Source organism: Topomyia yanbarensis, chromosome 3 (assembly GCF_030247195.1).
Source record: "Topomyia yanbarensis strain Yona2022 chromosome 3, ASM3024719v1, whole genome shotgun sequence".
Taxonomy (NCBI): Eukaryota; Metazoa; Arthropoda; class Insecta; order Diptera; family Culicidae; genus Topomyia; species Topomyia yanbarensis.
Genome location: NC_080672.1, coordinates 262770816 through 262794443, shown reverse-complemented (window position 1 = coordinate 262794443; position 23628 = coordinate 262770816). Strand labels below are relative to the sequence as shown.

General features: G+C 38.1%; 1 protein-coding gene across 6 annotated transcripts in view; it reads right to left on the bottom strand.

Annotated features, from left to right (window-relative positions):
• Window positions 1–23628, bottom strand: part of LOC131689443 (aldehyde dehydrogenase, dimeric NADP-preferring-like) — a 57787-nt gene that overhangs the window by 22292 nt on the left and 11867 nt on the right. For 4 of the 6 annotated variants that reach the window (XM_058974532.1, XM_058974530.1, XM_058974529.1 and 1 more), the window contains exon 2: window positions 22327–22706. In XM_058974532.1, coding sequence (XP_058830515.1) covers window positions 22327–22690 — 364 coding nt within the window. In that variant the 5' untranslated portion in view covers window positions 22691–22706. Of the gene's footprint in view, window positions 1–4851; window positions 5059–12466; window positions 12608–22326; window positions 22707–23628 lie in introns of those variants that run through there. The other 2 variants (XM_058974534.1, XM_058974535.1) reach the window with 2 other exon arrangements.

Below are 23628 nucleotides of genomic sequence, written 5' to 3'. Positions count from 1 at the left end.
GGAAGAAATTGTTCATCTAGTACTAATATATAATAACCTAAATTATTGTGTCGCTTGAACCTCCCCTCGATCCAAAGGCACACTCCTAACTTTAACAAATTGTTTAAAAAAATAGTTTTTCTTCGTATTATATCTCTGGTACTGTTTGCACTAGAATCAATCAGCGAGATGATTTTCGAAGTGTTTGTTTAATGAATCTAGAAAAATGCTAGTTTTTAACGGTGGTGTTGCCAAATATGCAACTTTTTAACTTTAAATTAAAAGTACATTTTTCTGGTAATACACATATCGCTTTCTTCAAGCCTTTTTGACGCATAAAATGCCACTAAGCTAGGTCAGTTTGTGAGGATAATGATGACGTGATTCTCAGGATTCAGAATTTCGATTGAATCTTTATACGTATTTGTACGGTTTTGCCTTTCGCAATAGAAAGATATTGGTCTGAAAACCGAATGTTTAACGGAGGCCCGGAGGGCCGAGTGACATATACCATTCGATTCAGCTCGTCAAGTTCGGCAAATGTCTTCGTGTGTCTGTATGTGTGTGTATGTGCGTCTGTGTGTGTAAGCGAACACAATCTCACTAACTTTTCTCAGAAATGGCTGAACCGATTTTCACAAACTTAGTCCCAAATGAAAGGTGCAACGTTCCCATAGGCTGCTATTGAATTTCTAATGGATCCGACTTCCGGTTCCGGAATTACAGGGTGATGAGTATGATCACATAGAAAATGTCGATTTTAATTAACTCTGCAATGAATGTATAATGGTGAAAATTTTTCCACAATATGACCACAACTGCTTCGATTTGTAGTATTAGGTCACTAACATCCATTCAAAGTCTATTTGGCCACATTGGCCACCGTCATCGGTTCCGGAAGCCCCGGCGGAGGCATCCAAATTCAGAATAACAGTCACATCGGTTCCTCGGAGATGGCTAGACCGAATCAACCAAACTTAGTCTCAAATGAAATATGTTGCGTCCCCGTAAATCGCTATTAAATTTTATCCCGATCCGATTTCCGGTTCCGGAATTACGGGTTGTGGCGTGCGATCACATAGCAAATTATGATTCAAACCGATACTCCGATGACAGCAAAAAAGGGTAAAAATTTCGCTAAAATGTCTCTCAAACAACTTAAATTTGCAGTTCTAGATAATCGATGGCCAAACAAACATTCGTTGACTACATTGACCATCATAGACGGTACCTGAAGTGCCCGGGAAAAGCGGCCATCTTTCAAAATTAGCAAACTCATATCAGTTTCTCAGAAATGGTTGGGCCGATTTTCACAAATTTAGTCCAAAATGATAGCTATAATATCCCCACAGATGTCTATAAAATATCGCACGGATCGCTTATACGGTTCCGGAAATATAGACTGAACTGAACATATGAAATTTCCATATAAGCCGAAACTCAAAATTTTTTCAAGGGGGGGCCCCATGAAATTTCAGAAATCGAATTCGTATTTTTGATGCCAAACATCTTTAAAATGCATGAAACGTCGAGTTTTCATGTTTCACGAAAAAATTTTTTTTTATAAAAATCGACTTTTTGGAACTTTGCCAATTTCGCACCTTTTATCAATTTAATATTACCTGTTTCTTGTTTTACAAAATGTTAGAACTCGAATAATGATTTCTTTTCTTGTATATAGTTGTCATGTCGTTTCAAATTTAATGAATATAAATAACGAAACAATTCTCGTGTTCATGATTGAGAAAGGCCCTATTGCACCGCTAGGTGGATTAAAACAGGTTTTTTCTCTGAGTTTTGAAGCAGGATTCTAGAAAAAATCTTCTAGAAGGTCTGGTGGAATCCTTCTCAAGATAGAATTCTGCTGAAAATTATGATTTATTCAAGATGCTGATAGAAATGAAATGAAATCCGGTGGGAAATTCTGATGAATATCCTGCTTGGAGTTCCAGTGGACTTTAACACAATATTGCTCTTCTTCCATTATCCTCTTCAACAATTGATTCCTGCTCAGAATTTCAATGGCATCTTTAACCCCTTCATGCCCATGTTATTGATAAACAACCACGGTTCTGAACGACTATAGCTTTTGGTTTACACAACGCAGGCTCGTGCGCAAGGGGACTTCCTGTTAAGGAAAAAATGTACTGCGAGTCGTTTTGAAACATAAAATGTCATTGAAGGTCAGTCACTCTAGAGACGAATCGTTGAAAAAACCAAGGAAGAAACCATGCGAGGGTGACTGGAAGGGGAAAATCATGTTGATAGACCTCTCTGGAGTGTTAGAGAGTGAATCAAGGTGTGACAGAGAGAGCACCCAAGTAAGCCTCATACAGGACGTATGAACGCGTGAGCGAGTGTGAATGAGTACATCAAGTACAGCCATCCCCCCAGAAGTAATACCGAGAGGTAGTCCCTGGGGGGGGGCAATGGCGGAGCCCAATGGAGTTTAGTCGGTATTAATGGCTGCGTCACCATTAGAGCCCGACACACCCCCAGTACACCCCGTGTGGTAGCTTGGCATCTACTAATAGCACGTGTACTGGGCTAGTAAGTAAATGTATTCTCCATTGTAAAAAAGACTTCCCTGGATTGGTTAACGTTTCGACAAGATTGGATATTAGTAATAGTTGTGAGTATTAGTAATAGTAATCGGGGTATCGTTGTCTGAAGAAATTTTACCGCAGATGATGTGTCCGTCGGAGTGGCTGCTGGCTAAATGGCTCGCGAAAATGGGCATCGGTGGGGAGAAATATCGCCGAAATATCGGTTCGTGACGATATTTGTAGCAGACCTGAGTAAATCAGATATACCGTGAAGGTTGGACAGCAAGCAAAAGAAAGCAGCAATGGAAGAAACAATTAACGATTCACACAAAATAAAAAGTGCAAGAGCACAATCCGTATTGAAGTAGTACCTAACGGTATCCCCATATGGATGAGGATTGCGAGATTTTCGTAGCCTGGCGATATTATTGAAAACTGATAGAACTTTCTAATTTAGATTGCCTTCAACTACCTTTTTCATGCAATTGGACTAGATCGGAAGATAAATATTCTAGCACTGCGTAAGAAGCACCTATCTTAATTAAACCAGGTTTTTCGTGTTTCATGATGCAAACAGTTCTAAGAAAAAATAGTTTTGGAACCCTATATGCGGTAGAAAAAAGTTGGTCAAGAAATGGTAAACAAGATTCTGATAAGAGACCCGGCAGTCACTGGAGGCGATTTCAATTCTTGGGTAGCTCACGCAAAAATGGATGTCAGGCTGTGTAAAGAGGGCGCCAGCAGTACTTCTCGCGGTAGGAAACCAATCATCTACGTAACCTTTGGTAGCCCTTCGCTGGTGACAAACATGAGTGAGGGAGTTTGCGAAGACTACATGCGTAGTGATCATCTGACAATCGGGTACGACATTGGTCAACTAAATGATGCTACAAGGACGAAGACAAGGATCTCTTTGTGGAGGCACAACGCGGCCTCGTCTAACTAGAAACGTTAGCTGTGGTATGTGACACCATGACACGAAAATTAAACTGGAGCCAAGAAACAGACGACCCCGAACTTACTTTATTTTTCTAATATACGAGTAATTGAATCATTTACCCCGGGTAATCGAATTTGACCTGTTTTGTCAAAGACACACCTTATAAAAAAAGTTTGCCTTAGAATTCTCGCACAAATAGCCATAAACGACGAATACATACCCTTAACTTGTTACCAATACAAATAATAAATGAAAACCAACTGAAAATACAAATCACACTTCGAAATTCTGAAAAATCGACTAGGACCAAAATAGGTACATTTATATTTACCATAAAAGGAAAGATTACCCTGACCATTTTATCTCCAATTTCTTCGCGAATAAAGCTTAAATTCATAAAATTTTTGACTCCATTATCCGAGTGATTCGATTATCCGGGGTGAAATTTTTTTTTGAAATCCCATGATAATCGAGTCCGACCTGTAGTAGTATTTCGACTACGACTTATAGTCTCCTTCAGTTTTCGTATTAAGAAATTATTAACCACAAGCTCTCTTTGTAATGCGTAAGTTAGTTTTAAGAATCTTTAACCATAACAATTAGGATTTTTTTAAAAAAATTGTCAGTAGGTTTTCAAAAATCCTGCTCCAAAAATAACGTAACTGCGTAAGAAATTTATATCCTATTAGCAAATAATCAACTCATGTAAACAATATGAATAGAAGAAAAAACGCCACTTGTCGTTTAACACCTAATATATTGATTTGGAAATGCAATGTACCTACTATATGTGTACAAATTAACTAAAATTTACTTTCAAAATATTTATTATGAAAGAAAAAAAAATAAAAGCCCAAAACGGTAGCCATAAGCTTAATTCGGCAAACAGGCAGGATGGTCATCGAAGCTGTTTACATATTTATCTACGAACTTATGTATGCCACCCTCATCTCCAAACTATTACGATATTTATTTCAATACGGCAACATAAAATTTACAACAATCTCAAACGGCAAGAATAACCTCGTGCGAGTGCCTAATCATCCTCGGACAAAGCATAAACAAAACAAAGTGAATGTCGAGTTGTCGGCGCGTCATGTATGCAAGACGTGCAGTGCAATGATGTATGCGAGCACGGCCGCATACTCATAACGGGGCAACGAGTCGTGATCTCGATGCTTTCTTCTTCATTGGCCAGATAAACAGGAGTGGTTCACATTAGCTGAAATTGTGTACAACAACAGCGTCGGTCAGCAATAATTTGCTTTACCCCGAGAGCTGCGTGTAAATACAGTGAGCTTGTATATACGAATTGCAATTACTTCATTACGTAAATAGGAGTGACTTTTTTCTATTATTATTTTATCGTTTCTACATTTTGCTTACCTGCAGCGACACTTGTTACAAATATTCCGATTCTAGCGTTTTGATGAAAACCGCTATTGAAACCTAACACTACAATGCTCTACACTGTGAATGTCAACTACGGTACAACTTTGCTTTAGTACGTATTCTTTTATCTTTTAACCACAATCGATCTTAAACAGATTACTTTAGCTAAACAACAATTCACTGAACTCGCCAACACAAACACTAAACGGAAGCCGAGTGAAATATGGACATGCGCACTGAACAAATTCTCAACCGCAACTGAACGTAATTCTGTCCCGCGGCATACAAGCAGTCCTCCCAAGCAAGGCCCGAGTGGTGATCACATGCACACTTTTACGGTACGAGCCGGGCTGGCAGGAGATCCCCCATATGACGCGGCGATACGATATGGCGCGCACTTCAATCTAGACGAGTCATGAATACCAGTAAAAATGAATTGAGTAATCCGATGTACAATTTCTGTAAATACACTTCACTTGCTGCTGTGCCTTTTTGCTGTGCCCACGTTGTGGCTGAGTCTACAGTTTTCCTACGAGTGTTATGTAAAAAAAATCATCGCCATAAAATGTGGTATAAACTTTGCGCTGCTTTTTCAGGTACATACACCGACGCGAGGTCGCGTACTGTCCGATCCTAGGGGTGGTAAATTAGTCTCAGAAGTTTATCTCTGCGAATGTGATCTCTTGTTGCAACTTTCGGGTTTTGCTGTGTGCGGTGAAAGCTTTATGATAGATCACCATCGAAGTTTTCTGATCAACACATAATTCTAATGAATCACTACAACAGCTCTTTTTACGTTCGGTATATAAATTACATGCAGCTCGCGATCAAGGCCTCTAGTAACAATAAGATAAGAATGAAGTATTTTTATAACATAACGTACCATATACCACATTAATGCACATAGCTTTTTCGAACGAACGTGGGTTTCATTCTTTAGAAAGACAGGAGTCGGATTAGACCGAAACACTGGATGACACTAATTGAGACGTAGAAAGCAATACTAACTTATCTGTCTTAGTTATACATCATGAGAATCTTCATAACCATCTTAGTTAATAAATACTCTGATATATAAATACAAATTAACACATTCAAATTTATTAATTTAAGTGTATGTTCTCGTATCACGGTAACTATATAGTGGAACTGGTGGTAAGCCCGTCACCCTGGGTAAGCCTGACACCCCTCGACTTTTCCCAGATATCAAATTTTAATCATACAATAATGACAGAATGTTATTAGTACGTTTATTTTAGGAATTTCGATACACATTGATGCCATATCGTCGCTGTTGTGCTATCTTAAGAAAAACGCCATTTTGAGTTGAATTGAGTTCGATATCCCCACATTACTTGACTAAAAAATCTCTACAAAGTGGCGTTTTCAGAATGTTAACATTCTGCTTGGTTACTGAGATATAGCGAGAAACGTGCTGAGAATTTTTTAATTGTTTGCTTCAAATGACTGTGTCTGGGAATTAGCTCAAGCTATTTTGATGTATAACATGTTTTTATGTGTAACACTATCTGAGAAACACAATGGCATAATCTTTTTCAAAACAAAAACACACGAATTGTGAGATAAATGCAGTTTAAGTTTTAAGCCGGAAATATAGTATATTTGGCAACACTGTTATCAAAAACTATTTTTTCAAGATTCCTTGACTCATTTCCTTTAAAATGCATCTCGCCAGTGGCGTAGCCCGGGGGGGGGGGGGGTTGGGGGTTACGTTTCCAAATATCTCTGTTGGTGTTATTATTGGCGGTCATTAGTGAGCCCAAATACACGAACTCATCAACCAACTCGATATCATCGCCATCAATCGATATACTCGGTGGGATGCGTAACCTCTTACTCTTCTGTACCATGTGTGACGCATTTGTGACCAGTTCAATTCGCTTTGCTTCAACTGTCAGTCGCATGTACGTCCCCACCATCGTCTCAATATTGTGTGGCACAATATTGACGTTACCGGCGAGCTCCGGTAAAATCTGAAGTTACCAGCGAGCTCCGGTAAAATGTGTTCCAGATCTTCAAAACCACCCAGTGGAGTGCTCTAACCAACGACTTCGTGCTTCAGCAGCTCATATGGCAGTTTATCATTGCCAGCGGCTTTATCAGTCCTCAACCGTCCGATCGTAGAATTTTCGTAACCCTGCACAGATGATCCATCGCCTCGGTATCCCGATCTTCCTGTAGGCGATTTCGAATCTATATCTGCACTGCCGAAGGTGCGAACATTTGTGATGTCGGTGAAGGAATTTCCGTTCATTAGAACGTGGTTGATTTGGTTATCAGTTTGTTAATCAGGTGTTCTCAAGGGTGGCGTTCATGTCGCTGATGGGGAACTTCACATTCTATCGCGGGCTCCAAATGTACGTAAAATGCATCTTTCTCGTTTTCGGGTCTCGCTTCGGGAAGGCAGTGCACGTTGACGATGGTGTAGTTGTAGAAAAGGCCTTTGATCCACACACACATCCTTTCGCTGATCGTCTGCTACTAAATTACGCGTTGGTGCATCTTGCCCAGCACTACAAAACTGATTCCCAATTTGTTTGTTGTGCCGCCGCTCTAGTAGAATGTAATTGCTCGATGCCCGCTTTTCCACACATTCTTTCCTGCCAAGCAAAGTTCCTACAATTCTACGGTTTTAAAGTGGCGAGTTTTCAGCTCATCGTGTAGGATTCGTTCGAACCCAGGGAAGCAAAGTGACTTGCAGTTCGATGTGCCAAGTTACCAATCGTATTCCTTTTTTCAATACGTGGTCTTAAACCGATTGTTCCGATCCGCCCATTCATCCTGATTTTTCCGAACGTGGTGTTTTCTGGGCGGCTTCCTGGGTTTGACCAAACCTTCTGTCTCGTCGAAGGACAGTTTATTTGTCACCTTACGTATTCAGTTCTATCTACGGTAGGGTTATAGCGCCCATGCCCCTCGCACCTTCGCATTTCGCTTCTACTGCAGGATGGTAGTGCCCAGTGGATGCCGGCCTACAGACCATAACCTTTTTTGATTTTTTTTCCGATGAAGCTAACGTAAAAGATACGTAATCGAACTTCTTTTTCACTTTTTTTTTGTATGCAAAATAACAAATGCAAATTATTTTATAAAATTAAATTTCCACAATGAACACCTTTCATTGAACTACCTTGATCCATATACCTTTGCTGGGATAACTGTCAAAAATGCTGACCTATGTGGCTAAATTCACTGTCGAGGAAGACCGATAGTGTCAAACGAGGACGTATTTACATGTTTTTAGAAAGTGAATTAAAAATCATTCTGATGTTTTAAAAGGTTGAACATATATATATATTGTTATACTTAGAAAGATAATATAAGAATATTATTATTGGGTCATTACCCAATTGAAGTGTTGCATCCCACTAAGTCGCTCAAAATGATGTAAAAAAGCTATTTTGCTGCAAATTTACCAAATCGCTTCACTGTTAGAGGTGCTTATCACCACCTGCACTAAGGTATGGTAGATTTGTTCTAATTCAACTAACTAGGTCAACATCAATCGAGTTCTTCAGGTATTGTTGCTACTCCTGCAGCGACCCTTAACTATTGGCTTAGGAGGTGAGTTTTGCCCCCTTTGTTGCAACATTTGGTGATGAATAACCGACACCACATAGTGCTTCTCAGGTGATGCCGCTGTCATGCCCCATTTGCTCTCGTTTTCCCGTTAGTTATGAAGAAGAGCAATGCACGTTCGACTTATCTTCCACAGCGAGAGTAGCTGGTGCTTTTGCATTCTTGGCGCTTAGTCGGGGTAGCGAAATACTACACCAGATTAAACCGACAAAACGTCCTCAAACGCGAAAAATTTACAGCTTTACTTTATCGTAGTAATGAAAAGCGATTAAAGTGCTCTAAAATGCCGAGCAATCATTTTGTTTCCAATTTCTGTCTAGTTCCGCTCAAAATCCACCACCAAGTCAGTGAAAATCTCCGGGTCAAAGCCTCTCCAGAGGTGGCAACCCTATCTCAAGCCGACCATAAAAATTAAAAATTTATTTGTACGTGATTCATAGTTATATTAAAAACGAAATGAAGGAGTAAAATCTAATATGAGATTCCGAAATGATATTAAAGGAAAATTTTCATTGACCGTCGGATTGTTGATCAAATATTCTAAAAATCATAACACGAACCGGATATTTTACTACGAAGCATGCGTCACTTCTAGGTGAATGAGTCCTAGTAACAGCGAATATATTCTGCTTGTTGAACTGTTCTTACTCCTTAGATTGGGATTGATTCGAAACGTATGTAAATACACGCCATTGAAGTTCCGAACAAATGAGGCGTCTGTAATACGTTTGGCAAACGTTTGTAGGTGGCACAGTGATCGATGCAATGTAGCTAGAGTGCAGCTGTCAAACACGTGTAGCAAATAGTTGCGTAGATGGCAATAGTGAAACACGGATTTCCAACGTTTATCAATTTGAAAGTTTACACAGATTTTTGAAGCAATTCTAGCAATTGAAATTCTAGAAAGCATGCATTTGCATCACACATACTTATATACACATGATTACAGTTTTTCACACATACACAGCACATTTTTATTGAAAAAATTGAACAAAACGAAAGTTAAAAAGGGTATCGCTCTTACCCCTTTGAGGTGTCGGTCTTATACTACGTTCACACTACGAGCTAAAACGTGTTTTAACGCTGTCTTGATGACATTTTTCTTGTTGTTAATTATTAAAACATGTTTTAACTCTGTAGTGTGAACATAGTATTACCCGCAGCGTTTTCAAAATGTAATTTTTCTCCATGTTATGGCAACCAATAATTTTTGATGAATCCAATTTTTTGAAACGCTGAAAAAATTCAATCTTGGTCAGAACTAGATGGTTCTGGATTATGCACAAAATATACAATTTTTGGAGCTTTAGAATTTTACAAAAATGATTGCCCTTAAGGTGTCGGGCAGTCCGTGACAGTCATGCAAATTCTCATTTTCATTTGCCAACTTTCAGTTCAATCCACCCAAACCATGGTTCAAATTCAAAGCTTCCCTTAATCATTCATAACTAAACCGTACGTCTTCATTTCAAATTGATGCTGTTTCATTCACCAACCAAAGTTTATTATCTGCTCTGTAGAGGCCAGTTTAGGTTAAATGTTGACAAGTTTTGCGTTTTCAAGCTTACATGAACAGTAAGGAATATGTTCAGAGTAGTTTTGCTTGAAAACCCTAGTCAGTAGAGAGGTATTCACAGAGTCAATAATATTGAAAATGAATTGGAAAATGATTGAGCGGCTCGGCTGTTTGAATGAATGATGCAAAAGAAAAGTTGCGAATTGAACATAGTAAAGCACGATTTGAAATTTTTTCCTCCTTAAGTTCAAAACAACCTGGTGCAAATCTGCAGATCTGGTCGAATTTGCCCATGGTTCTCCTACAGAACCATGGGCAAATTCGGTCGCTCATTTAAAGCAACTGTAGCCACTGGCGTAATCCTTGCACTGATGGTGGGCTCACTACATTATCATCATCATCATCAGCTTAATTTGATCTAAAAACAATAGGTAAGATGTATTTGGTCAAGGAATATTGAAAAAAATGTATTTTTTGTAACAGTGTTCCATTGCGTTCCTAACACAGTTTTACTCGATATTGGACCGCCAGTTCCCAACCTCCATGGACGCCCACCACACGCGCATCTTCATCAATTGTGCACAGCTTAGAGTGAGAGCGGGGCTTGCCCCGAAGTCGACGACCGCTTCCAAGTTCTCTGCTGATCATAACTTTTACTGGTTTCCCTTTCGTCATTCCACACTGCAAGCACAGCTCACTGTAGTCTGCCGTGTAGTATCAGCCTTCCAATGCCAGCATGGTTGTATACTTGGTACCGTTGGTGGTTCATGCGTCCGTGCCATCTCCATTTTCTACTGTATTGAACGCAGAATTCTTCTCTCAAACAAACCGAGCACTCGATAGCCCGCTTCCTTTAACATCCATGCCTTATGGCAGTACAACGCAACAAGGAGTATCAGCGAGTTGAATTGAGCAAGTTTTGCGCGCATCCTTGGGCTGCTGGATTTTAGCTGATTACGTAAACCATATTCACAGCAGTGCTATCCGTTCCGGAATCCGTTGGTGGTTCATGCGTCCGTGCCATCTCCATTTTCTACTGTATTGAACGCAGAATGCTTCTCTCAAACAAACCGAGCACTCGATAGCCCCCTTCCTTTAACATCCATGCCTTATGGCAGTACAACGCAACAAGGAGTATCAGCGAGTTGAATTGAGCAAGTTTTGCGCGCATCCTTAGGCTGCTGGATTTTAGCTGATTACGTAAACCATATTCGCAGCAGTGCTATCCGTTTTTCCTTCGCGGCGAACATCGTTATCATATTTAGTATTCTAAGATATATGATTTTGTTGTACGGTACCCCATCGATTTCCACCTCAAACCCACACGCCTGCCACGTTCTCTACCAGCTACCATGTACTTTGTCCTGTCAGAGCTTATAGTCAGTCCGATTCTTGCAGCTTCCCGTTTAAAAGGTAACAACCCTAGTACTAATTGAGGTTTTATGGTAGTTTTATAGCCACTCATAAAACTTAGATTGCACTTGTAGCATGCTATAAAACTTCAATTGTTACTTGAGAATGCCTCTTCCCTGTTTTGCGAACGTGATGACGATTCCGTTCCTTTGCACATCAGTTCTTCGTATCGCTTGATTATATCCCATCCAGCGCCATACGAATCAGCTTAATCAGTTTTGTCTGGAAACCATTCTCAAGTATTATCACCCATAATTCTTTTTATTTTACTGAATGGTGAGTCCGTAGGTTGCATTCCCGGAATATATCCAGAATTTGTCACTGGGTAAACATTTGGTCCGTCGTTGACTGTCCTTCAGCCAAAGAGCTCCCCCTAGAGCCGCTAGTGGTTAGAACGTAACTCGTGCAGTGGAAAACTACCATAAAATTGACTGGAAAATTGGCAACGGAATGCCGAAAACATTAGTCACCTCTGACAGACACTATTGTTCATCTGTCAAAAGCGACAAAATTTTTCGGCAGTATCTGCGATTTTATGATATAGTATGCCAAGTACTGGTACTAGTCACAATTGAACAAGAATCACATTCAATCACGCTATCAATTACATTGACAGCAGCCTCATCGCAAGGTAACATACTAGCCAACGACGCTGTCGTGGATTATCGTCATACATAATTTGTATCTTTGCAAACAAACTTCCACAGCAGCATGTGCCTCCAGTTCACACAAAATGTTTTTTTTTCTGCTGATTAAAAAGCAAAAAATATTTTTGGCAATTGACCTTTAATCGATAGCAATACCCATTACTGTTTTATGTGATATATGTATACGTATGTAATATGGACAATTGCTTTGCTTCTTCACTTTTTCTCTTTTTACGCCACTAATAACAATACATATGTACATAACGATTATTGCTGTTATTCTCTACAACTACAGAGTAAGTGTGTAGCTACTATTGTAGAATTATTATTTTGGAATTGAGTAATATACCGATAACAACAACAACGTGACCTCACCCACTGTAATTGACACTCAGTAGTAACGCAATCTATAGGTTTAGAGTTGTGTGCATACCTAATTTCTTAACTTGAAGTACTGGATGAACTGGTTGGAGTTATTCAATTAAACCTGTAATGAATGATGGTACCCAAACGGAACACTGAAAACCGCGTGCGCGTGCGATAAGTTCGCCTACCGAGCCTAGACTGTCTGCTGGAAGCCGCTACGCTGCCTATGCTGAATGGTACACTCAGTCGCGCCAGTTTTGCATGTGTACTGTTTTCGATCAACAATTATTTATAATTTTCTTTCATTTCACCAAGATCTAAACTGGTGTGAGGGTAATAAATGAGCGTAGCGAAACGTGTGAATGTGAATGAAAGCAATTTGCGCCGAGGAGGATTCTTCGCTTGGTTGCGAAGTTAACCCTGGAATAATTCTTTTTTCACTGCAGGAACTGTTTTGCTGATTCAAGCAATTTTATGATTTGTTTTGTTTGATTATTGTGACATTATTTCTTACACAAATGGTAACGTATAAAACAAAATGCTTCATAAAATGCTCACAATGCTTTTTTTCTAGCTATTCAGATGAGGCAACATCAACATGTTGTTACCTCACCAGAAATATTTAAATAAAATTTTTTGGGTAATTTATTTGACACAGCATAGTTACGTTATTTTGACGGTACTGATTTCAATGTTCTACAATTCAAATTTCTTAAAATATTTAATAAATTAATGCTAGGCATACAAATTATTCAAGACGCCTTAATTGAATTGTATTAAGACTAAGAGAGGCAATTAGAGACAGCAATTTCCGGAAGATCTCGGTTTTGGCGACTGATGGCCATGTTGTAGGACCTATGCTGGTTGAAGATATGAAAGGAACTGTACCAGTTTGAGCCTGAATTCAGCCATCAATGTGATTCGGTTTGAAAAGAACTAGAACATATTTTATTGTGAATAGACTGGAATCTCCATTCATGAACCAAACCGGGGGTAATGTTAATTGATTCGTAAAAAAGTGCTCATTATCGGGACTTTAGTTCATTAAATGCAGGTATAGCTATTTACACATGTTCCAGTTATTCCAAGATCTAAAGTGGTGTTTTAAAATCTACAAGCGTAATCAGTTATCCTCCGGTCATTTTGGTATGCAGTACATACTCATTGAGGGTCATGACACGCAGTTCACTGAGGTTTCGGGTCCAATTGATGTCCATGGTTATTCAATCCTTTCAGGAATATAGAACTTACAAGCGTAATAAGAGTATTATGCTTATTAAAGCTACAAAGGAATTTGTTACCCTATTAGGCACATGTTGGTTTTGAACTTTGTATATGAGATAAAAGTGATATCAATTTGGCTAAAAAGGTGTGCAATGGTAAGATCGGAAGCTGCAAGTGTGCTTAGCGAAATTAACGAATTTTCTTGCTTGCGGTGTAATATCTCATTGAAGGGTGCGTGACAAATTTTTGCGCTAAATATTAACATATTTTAAAAAACTACACCAGTTGATTACGTTTGCAATGAATGTACATATTGGGATTTATTTTTTTTACATAAAATCACTGCATTAAAAACTTACCCCCTTTTTGATAAATATTGCCAAAAGCTTTTAGAAATAGGCCATGTGCCTATTACAATACTTAAATCCAAAAATGTTATCACTACCTTCGTTTTGTTTCTGAGCGACCTAAGTATGGTGTAAGCAGTTCTATTGGTATCTCACTCGATGACGCACCGCACGAAATAATTCAAAGGATTGATACCGGAACTGCTGGGGGACCTACTTTTCTAATTTCAAAACTAATATGTTCCGCAAACTATTTCTGCGTTTTCTTAGCATTGTAAGCAGGGGCTCCGTCTTGTTGGAAAACGAAATGGCGACCAGAAGCAACCTTCTTTTTTCACGATACCGTCGCTGTTGTGCTATCTTATTACAAACGCCATTTTGGGGTAAACTGAGTTAGATATGCCACATACCTTGTCTAAAAAATCTCTACAAGGTGGCGTTTTCAGAATTTTGATATTCTGCTTGGTTACTGAGATATAGCGAGAAAATTTCAATTTTTTGCCTTAAATGTGTAAAACTATCTGAGAAACACAATGGCATAATGATTTTCAAAACAAAAATACCCGAATTGTGAGAAAAATGCAGTTTTAGTTTTAAACTGGAAATATAACATATTTGGCAACACTATAGCCAAAAATAACTATTTTTTTTTAGATTCGCTGACTCATTTCCTTCAAAATGCATCTCACCGATTGTTTATAGACCAAATGAAACCAAAAATTTGAATAAAAGTTAATAATTGATGATATTTTTCTATGGAAAATTTTCTATGCACGATTATGCATGCATGCACACGCCATACAAATTTTGTCATCAATACACACCTATGACACGTGTGAGTGCGACTTTTGTTTACATTTATAGTAAAAACTCGCAACATAGTCAACCGATCTGCGTAATATTTGAGAGATTAATACATAATAGATAGACGCATCAATTGTTTTCTCTGAATTGTTTATACCATTTATAAGTTTCAAAATATTCAATCTCAAACTTTAAAAATCGATTTTCTCGAAATGTGCTAAATGGTGCTTGTCATAAGATAGCACAACAGCGACGATACAACATCCTGCGAAACCTTCAAGTATACATTGGCTGTTATCTTTTGCCCTTGATCAAAGAAATGCGGGGGTATTATCCCCTCGCTGGAGACTACGCCTGGAAACATTACATGCGTAGCAAACTTGGTTGACATTATTTTATATCAAACTCACTTTCCGTAAAAAACCTCTAATGGTTCTAAAGTGACCTTACTTTAGAACCATTAGAGGTTTTTACGGAAACGGGAACCCCAAACTCACCTCGATTCAACGAAAACCCCCGGAACAGGTAATGAAAGGCCCAGTTTCGGATTGATAGCATCAATATAAAAACCTGTTTTAATACACCTAGTGGTGCAATTGTGTCTTTCTCATTTGTGCAAACTACTATACAATGATGGAAATGTATATTACATATTCAGTACGATTTGCACATACATACAATGGATCGAGAGCCAAGATCTTGAGATACTATGCGTCGACACTGAAACATCAGCGGCGGATCAAAGAGGAAGTTCTGGGGGTCCGAACCCTGTCGAAAATTTTCAATTTGTTAAGAAATTTTAAACTAGTTTTAATTTTAAAGTAGCAACCTCTCATTGCATACTCCTACCTAGGCCTTTATAGGTCAAAAAAATAGGTTGGCCGGGATTAGGTTGACGATTTTTAGAGTGATTGCATAACCTTTCTATATGAGAAAGGCTAAAATGTGCCAAAGTCCAAAAAACACACGTACACACATACATACACACAGATATTTTTCGATCTCGACGAACTGAGTCGAATGGCATGTGACACTCGGCCCTCCGGGCCGGGATTAAGTTGGCGATTTTTAGAGTGTAGGCAAAACAAGTAGTTTCCAGTAGTAGAGTCCCAAAACGAATGCAATCAATAATGCCTTTATTGCTCTATCAATCTACCTCTAGTATGGCGATTAGACTGGCGAACGCTACAGGCGTTACTGTACGATGGAGATGTCACGCAAAGGGTGTACACATCAGTACATCGTGGCTATGTCCGGGACATTATCCACCACTAGCTTTTGCGTAACTTTCGCTTGTGGCAGGGCAGGGCTGAATACAAGACAAGCATCCTTTCAAACGATTCGAACCTTGCCGGCGATTCGCTTCTGCAGCTTTCACACATACGAACATTCCCAGCTCATGTCGAATGAGCACTCTTTTAAACGATGCGATCTCTTTTATCAACTGCAAAGTGCAAATGGAAGACCATCCTTTTGTGCGACAAATGAAAATATTTTCATCATTCTTTTTGGTGTAGCTTTTGCTTGTGTCAAGGTTTCCACATTCACTGATTTTCTTGAAGGATTTGCAAAAACCTTCAGGTTTGTAGATTAGTTTGAAAAACGTAAAGGTACAGAATTAGCAATCGCAAACTTAACACAAGTTAATAAAAGGAACTTTCTAATGAAAAATTTCTTTTCCATTTTTATTCATTCTTATAAGGACGGTTTGCAGATAACTATGTTTAGTGATACAAGACGAGAATCCTTTTCGTCTGCTGCGCTTCTGATGCGTACACACATACGAACATTCCCCTTTCGCAGCACATGTCGAATGATCACTCTTTGAAACAAGGCGATCTCTTTCATCAACTTTTGGTGCTTTGCAAAAACCATCGGGTTTGTAGATTATGAATTTGAAAAATATTTGCTTATATTAGAATTCACTGATAATAGTACAGAATTACCAAGCGCAAACTTAATACAAGTTAATAAAAGGAACTTACTAAATCAATTGGTTTACATTATATACTCGTCCTAATTAGTACGGTTTGCAGATAACCATGGCTGCAAATCCATCAACAATTAATAGCGCTAACGGAAAATTCTTTATGCGTATTTTTTAGTCCTGAAAGGGACTTTTGGCAACATTAGAGATGAGTGTATTTACATCTTACCGGCGGAAATTTTCTTCGAGACAGCTTTCTTGGCAGGTTTGGCGGCCTCCTTTGGTAGAGGTCTTCGGCTTGTTTACTACAGCGTTTGATGGTTTGGTGCCTGTTTAGTGGCAGTTGCTACCGCCTTTGCAGGAGCAGCATTGGCGTTTTTCGCAGCAGCCTTTTGGTCTTCTCATGAGCTCCACAACTTTTTTTGCCTTTCTCATATAAAGAAAGGCTATGCAATCACTGTAAAAATCGACTTTTTAACCGAGGCCCGGAGTGTCATACACCATTCGATTCAGTTCGTCGAGATCGGCAAATGTCTGTGTGTGTATGTATGTGTGTGTCATTTAAACTCACACAATTTTCTCAGAGATGGCTGAACCGATTTTCGCAAACTTAGTTTCATCTGAAAGGTATAACGCTCCCATAAGCTGCTATTGAATTTTTAGTTGATCCGACTTCCAGTTCCGGAGTTACGGGTTGAAGAGTGCGGTCACACAGCAAATTCCCATATAAACTGGTACCACCATGATGTTCAAATGATGTAAAACCTATTAAAATTGATGTAACATTACTCTAGTTTGCGGGTCTGGATCAATAATGATCAATCAAAGCAGCTTTGACCACATTGGCCACCTATGACGGTTCATGACGCCCCCGGGGAACCCGCCAAGTTCCTAAGCTAATATCACACCCATTCCACAACGAATTCTCTACCGATTTTTACAAACTTTCAAATGAAAGATACAGTAATGCCATTGACTGCTGCTGAATTTAATTCGGTTCTGACTCTTGCTTCCGGAGTTACAGAGGTGTTAGTAAGGTTACACTGGAATTTCCCATATAAATCGGTACAATCGTAATACCTCAGAGGCTAAAAACTATTGAAATGGTCACCAAATTACTTCTAATCGCAGATCTAGATCACTGATTGCCAATCAAACATTCTTTCAATATATTGTCCACTATCGACGATTCCGGAAGTCCGGAATTCCGGGCATATTCCACAATTAAAGTCACATCGGTTCATCGGTGATGACTGAACCGATTTTCTCAAACCAAGTCTCAAATGGAAGGCAAAATATGCAATTGAGTATTGCGTGGCCGCACCCCCCACCCCCCGCCTTGCCCTTACACCTCCCTCCTTCATCACTCTCCTCCCCTTGGACCACCCTCACGCCCGCATTTCCTTCATCCACCCCGTATACCGAAATAAGATGAAGGATTTCTGACGCATCCTCCACTCCCACTCTACTAACCCCCCATTCCATCCACTTTCAAACCCATTCCACCAACATTTCAAAATATAATCATATGAAGATAACATTGAACTCATGCTGATTAAGCTAATTAAATATTATTCTTTTGCCTTTCTCATATAGAAAGGTTATGCAATTGCTCCAAAAACCGACTTTCATATATTTTATATTCTCATATAACATTCGACTCAGTTCGCCGAGTTCGCAAAATATCTGTGTGTATGTATGTATGTATGTATGTATGTATGTATGTATGTATGTATGTATGTATGTATGTATGTATGTATGTATGTATGTATGTATGTATGTATGTATGTATGTATGTATATATGTATGTATGTATGTATGTATGTATGTATGTATGTATGTATGTATGTATGTGTGTGTATGTGCGGATTTGTTAACAAAATATCCACATCGGTTTCTCGGAGATGGCTGAACCGATTTTTACAAACTAAGATTCAAATGAAAGGTATCATATTCCCATAGGTTGCTATTGAATTTCATTTTCAACCGACATCTTGTTCCAGATTACGAGTTGAAGAGTATGGCTACAAAACAAAATTTGTTGATTCGTCCACATCGGTTTCTCGGAATTTTCTGAACCGATTTTGACAAACTTGATTTTAAATGAAAGGTCCATCAGCTGCTGTTGAATTTTGTATGGAACCGAGTTCTGGTTCCTGAATTACAGGGTGATACGTACGATCACGCAGCAAATTTCGATTCTAACGAATTCTGCGATGAATGTAAAAAGGTGAAATGTTTTCCAAAATGTAAACACAACTGTTGCATTTGTAGATCTAGGTCCCCAACAGTCATTCAAAGTCTCTTTGGCCACACTAGCCACCATCGACGGATCCTGAAGTATCCAAATTCAGAATAACGGTTATATTGGTTTCTCGAAAATGGCTAGACCGATTTGATCAACTTAGTCTCAAATGAAAGGTGTTGCGTCCCCGGAAACTGATATTAAATTCCATCTCCATCCGACTTCCGGCTCCGGAGTTACAGGTTGTGGAGTGCGATCACAGAGAAAACTCCGATTCAAACCGATACCGCGATGAATGCAAAAAGGTACTCTTATATATATATATATATATATATATATATATATATATATATATATATATATATATATATATATATATATATATATATATATATATATATATATATATATATATATATATATATATATATATATATATATATACTTCCCAAGTGTAATAAGAATGAAAGACATTTCCATAATGTTATATTGTACGAACCAGCTATTAAATCATAGTTTGGAGAAATGAGAAAGGCACAATTGCACCTCTAGGTGAATTAAAACAGGTTTTTCAATTCAATATTACCGTGGCTGTTTTTCTTTTGCAAAATTTTAGCACTCGAATAATGATTTCTTTTCTTGTATATAGTTGTCATTCATGTATAATAAAATTGTTATGCATATATATCGAAAACGAAAAATCAGTTTTTTTCCACACAGTGTGTTAGATCTTCATAAGCATCAATCAGCAGTACTGTAACAACATTCTACATAAGCTGATTGATTTTTATAAAGAACTAACAAACGGTGCGTTAAAAAACTACTTTTTTTCGTTGTCGATTTTTGCCCATTCTCTGTGCCACCTTAAAAGCTTTTAATAAATATAAGCATCTAAAAAATTCTCGTGTTCATGATTGAGAAAGGCACAATTGCACCGCTAGGTGGATTAAAACAGGTTTTCCTTTTTCTTCTGCTATCCGGTGGTAGCCGTTTTAGTTGTTCGTCCGATACTTCTTAATGGGCGATCTAGCACGCTCGTTCCTTCTACACTGCGTCTTACACACGTCTAGCTTTCAGAAAAACTGTGACATATATATTTATAGGTCCTATCATTAATGATGATTCACATTAAAAGTAGTTTTTGTACTATTTAAACAAATTTTACATAGCAAACAACGTATCGGTACCAAGCGTTGAACGTTCCTTCCGATTTATGAAACAAGATTAGCAATTCGTTTAGTAGGAGGAAAGTTATTAAGGCTCAAAGTGCACGTAACGCTTGCATTTTGAAAATACAATATGACACTCACTATAGTAAAGAAAGACGTAAATCCTACGTCAAAATGATACAACCATTACTGCCTTTGTAAACAAACTATACAAATTTATACCTAATTATTAATTTTCAAATTTTTTTTAATGATTTTTCGAACGCAGAAGAAAATACATTAACCATATATAAAGCGGTGGCAACTATATTTTCAAAACATTCTTATTACTAAATAAATGTAAATATATTCAAAACTAAGTGTAAGAACCGTGGTTCTATTAATATAACATTCATTAATAGCCCCAAACTCAGGGCCTTATAAAGGTTTAAACAATGTTCTGAGTTTTACTACAACTTGAGCATACAAGAATTGTGCAAGCTTGCATATGAATTCGCAAAAAAATCGCATATCCAGCATCATGGGACGACAATGGAATTACGGGAAAAGATTGATATTTTTTTCAGTCGGCATAAATTTCTGACACTACGTACACCCGAGCAAACAAGTATGAGTCGTATCAAATCATAGGGGATCTCGGTCCGTTCCGCGAGAGAAAATTTGTAATATTGAACGAAGTGGCTACTGTCTGCCAAGTAAACACCGGTATTCTGGAGGACTACATTTTGCGCCTGTTTGTCTTGAAGATGCATGCAACAAATTAATGTTTTTTTTATTTCGATTATAGAGGTTTTAACTTTAAGGTCATTCGCCTCTTCGGGTTAAAAAAATCTCGTGTGAAAAACTTCTAACCCTATGTGCGGGGTCGAGACTCGAACCTAGGAGCGCTGCGTACAAGTCAATCGATTTACCAACTACGCTACGCTAACCTCCTAAATTAATGTTATTGTCACCATCTCCGAACTGGAAGAATGAATCCAATGGATAAACTCCTGGTTTAAACCGCCCAATTCCGCATATTACTGACTCCGAAGAAAAACGGATTTTAGCGACCGGCTAGTGGAGCTTTCAATGAAAAAAACGAAGTAGAACCCAAAGAACAAATTCCAACAAAAACATAAATAAAATATAACCAGAACTGGTTCACTGGCAAAAATGTGGAGTCCAAAATTCTCCAAACTAGTCGGCCTCACTCCACCATCATGGAATCTCCCGCTTCTGCAGCAACGGATCGCCTGTCGTATTATACTGCTCGCTTCATCGATTCTTACCGAAAGGCACTTTCATTTTTTCAGCGAATCAACTCTTGCACTTTTCCGAAATTTAAATTACGAATGTGGTCTTTATTATGAAAAATTTCTAAAATGTCGCGGTGAAAAATTAACGAGGAAAAACGAACTGGCTCTAGTCAGCCCTCGCCTACAATTTCCATATCTTGTCAAATGAAAGTAAATTAGTCTTTGCGTTACTTATTCTTATTCTAAAATACGAATTAACAAAAAAATATTAACCAAAAATATACATTATTACATTAAATTTGATTTCTGTCATTAATTATTGAAATTGTTGGAAGTACCTATACGACAATTTTTTTGCCATTTTGCAGTCATGCAGAAAATTAACCATGAGTCAATTGCAAATAAATAATTGTCAATTGCAAGTGAACATCTTCCATTCGCAGACAGTAAGCCGCATAATATATTTACAAAACATTGTATTAAAAACCTAGACAACATTCCAAAAAAGTTCTTCGATTCACCTCTTCACTGCACAATGGAAAATTCCAAAATACAAAGAAAAAACTCAGGCGTTGAAAAATTTCTAAATATACTTTAATTTTTTTTCAATTTGGCCTTTTTTCTGAAATACACCACTGTGTCTCGCTACATCTTCTGCTTTGTGTATCGAGGTTGCATAGCTTACAAAAACTCACCCTGTTGCGCGCATCGAGCGAATCATGTAGCATAACATGGTAAGCTTTTTAGCTGAGCTTTGCTCGTAAGTTTCGGTCGATGAACCTATACTTACATAGTTGTAGCACGTGCTGAACTGTTTATTTGTTTCGGCGGTATGTTTATTGTTTATGTATGAAGTATGGCACATACAGTAATGCAAAAAAGTTCGTTGAAACAGGTATAGTCTGATTGATATTACAATAAATGCGTAAGCTATTGGATTAAAATATTTGAAAATGCTACAATCTAAACTCACCTTCATCGTTCTCGATGTCAATCACTACCGTCTGAAGGCTGTCCTGTTGATTTCCGCCGAATGTATTCTCGATGTCGCTGCGAATCGACACAAACAAGTCGCCGTTTGTTTTGCCATTTTGTTCTGCATCGATGTTTATGATGCTGCTGATAGTACTGCCGATTCCCGAACTTTTATCGTTATCCTCTTCCGAAGAGGATAATCGCAAACTTTTTGAAAATGCCAATGGAACCGCGACAGCCAAACTATTGACGGCGTTGTTGTCAGAAGTCACCAATCCTGGGACTTCTCCGAATAGATGTGTTTCCCTTAAATCAGCAGTGTTGGGCTTTTGAGGACTGTTGTTCTCTGCTGCGTTGAACATGGTTTACAAAGATTATCTGGAAAATGAAAGGTTCTTGTTACGATTGTTTGCTTTTGGTACGTCAATGCAGAAATGTGATACTCGGTATTCTTATTTTCGCAGGCTCGGAGGCTTTCTCCGAGACTTTTCGTTTCCACATAGCTGGCGTCTAAATGTATATCAAAATTATACGATGTGACCATGTTACAGTAAAACTGTAACACAACAACCATTCGGATTGCTTGTTGGCACAAACCTCAAAAAAGCGACAGGAACAAACCGATTGCGTCAATGTGTTACACTAGTTTACAAAACAAATTAATGAGCTTCAGAAAATATTTTCTAGGTCAGTTTAGGTCGCTGAGCACAAAAACAATACTCATTCCTTTTTATCAAAGAAGAATTTTGAAGCTTTTTTTCGTCTTAGTTATTGGTCAATATTTCGTGAGAAAATCTTCCGATTAATACAATCAATTACCAGTAGTGGTGTGCCCCTTTGCATTAATATACAATATGTGTGGTTCACATGTATATTTTCAGTATAACATGCGACCAAATTCGAAAAAAAATAATAATTTAAAAACTTAACGAAAATTATACTTGTTAAATTCGAAGCGTTAATAAATTTATATTTGATCTAACATATTGCACATTTTTGGAAAGGAGAGATCATTACCTTTCAAACTGTAGCTCTGTTACGTCGATCGGATGTTTATACAAGATATTGACAAATAATAGGAGAAAGTATCCATATTTTAAAAGAATCTCTAAAAAGCTTCTTTGGGGAAGAAATTAGGCATTGTTTGCGTGTTCAGCGACGGAAAATTAATTTAGAAAACATATTTTTTCTTAGCTTAACGTGATTACCCCAAAATGTGTAAACTAGTGTTCTAGACTCTATAATTGTTTGATGTTTGCAGTATCAGCGCAAACATTTTTTTCACCAGCTTGCAAAATTT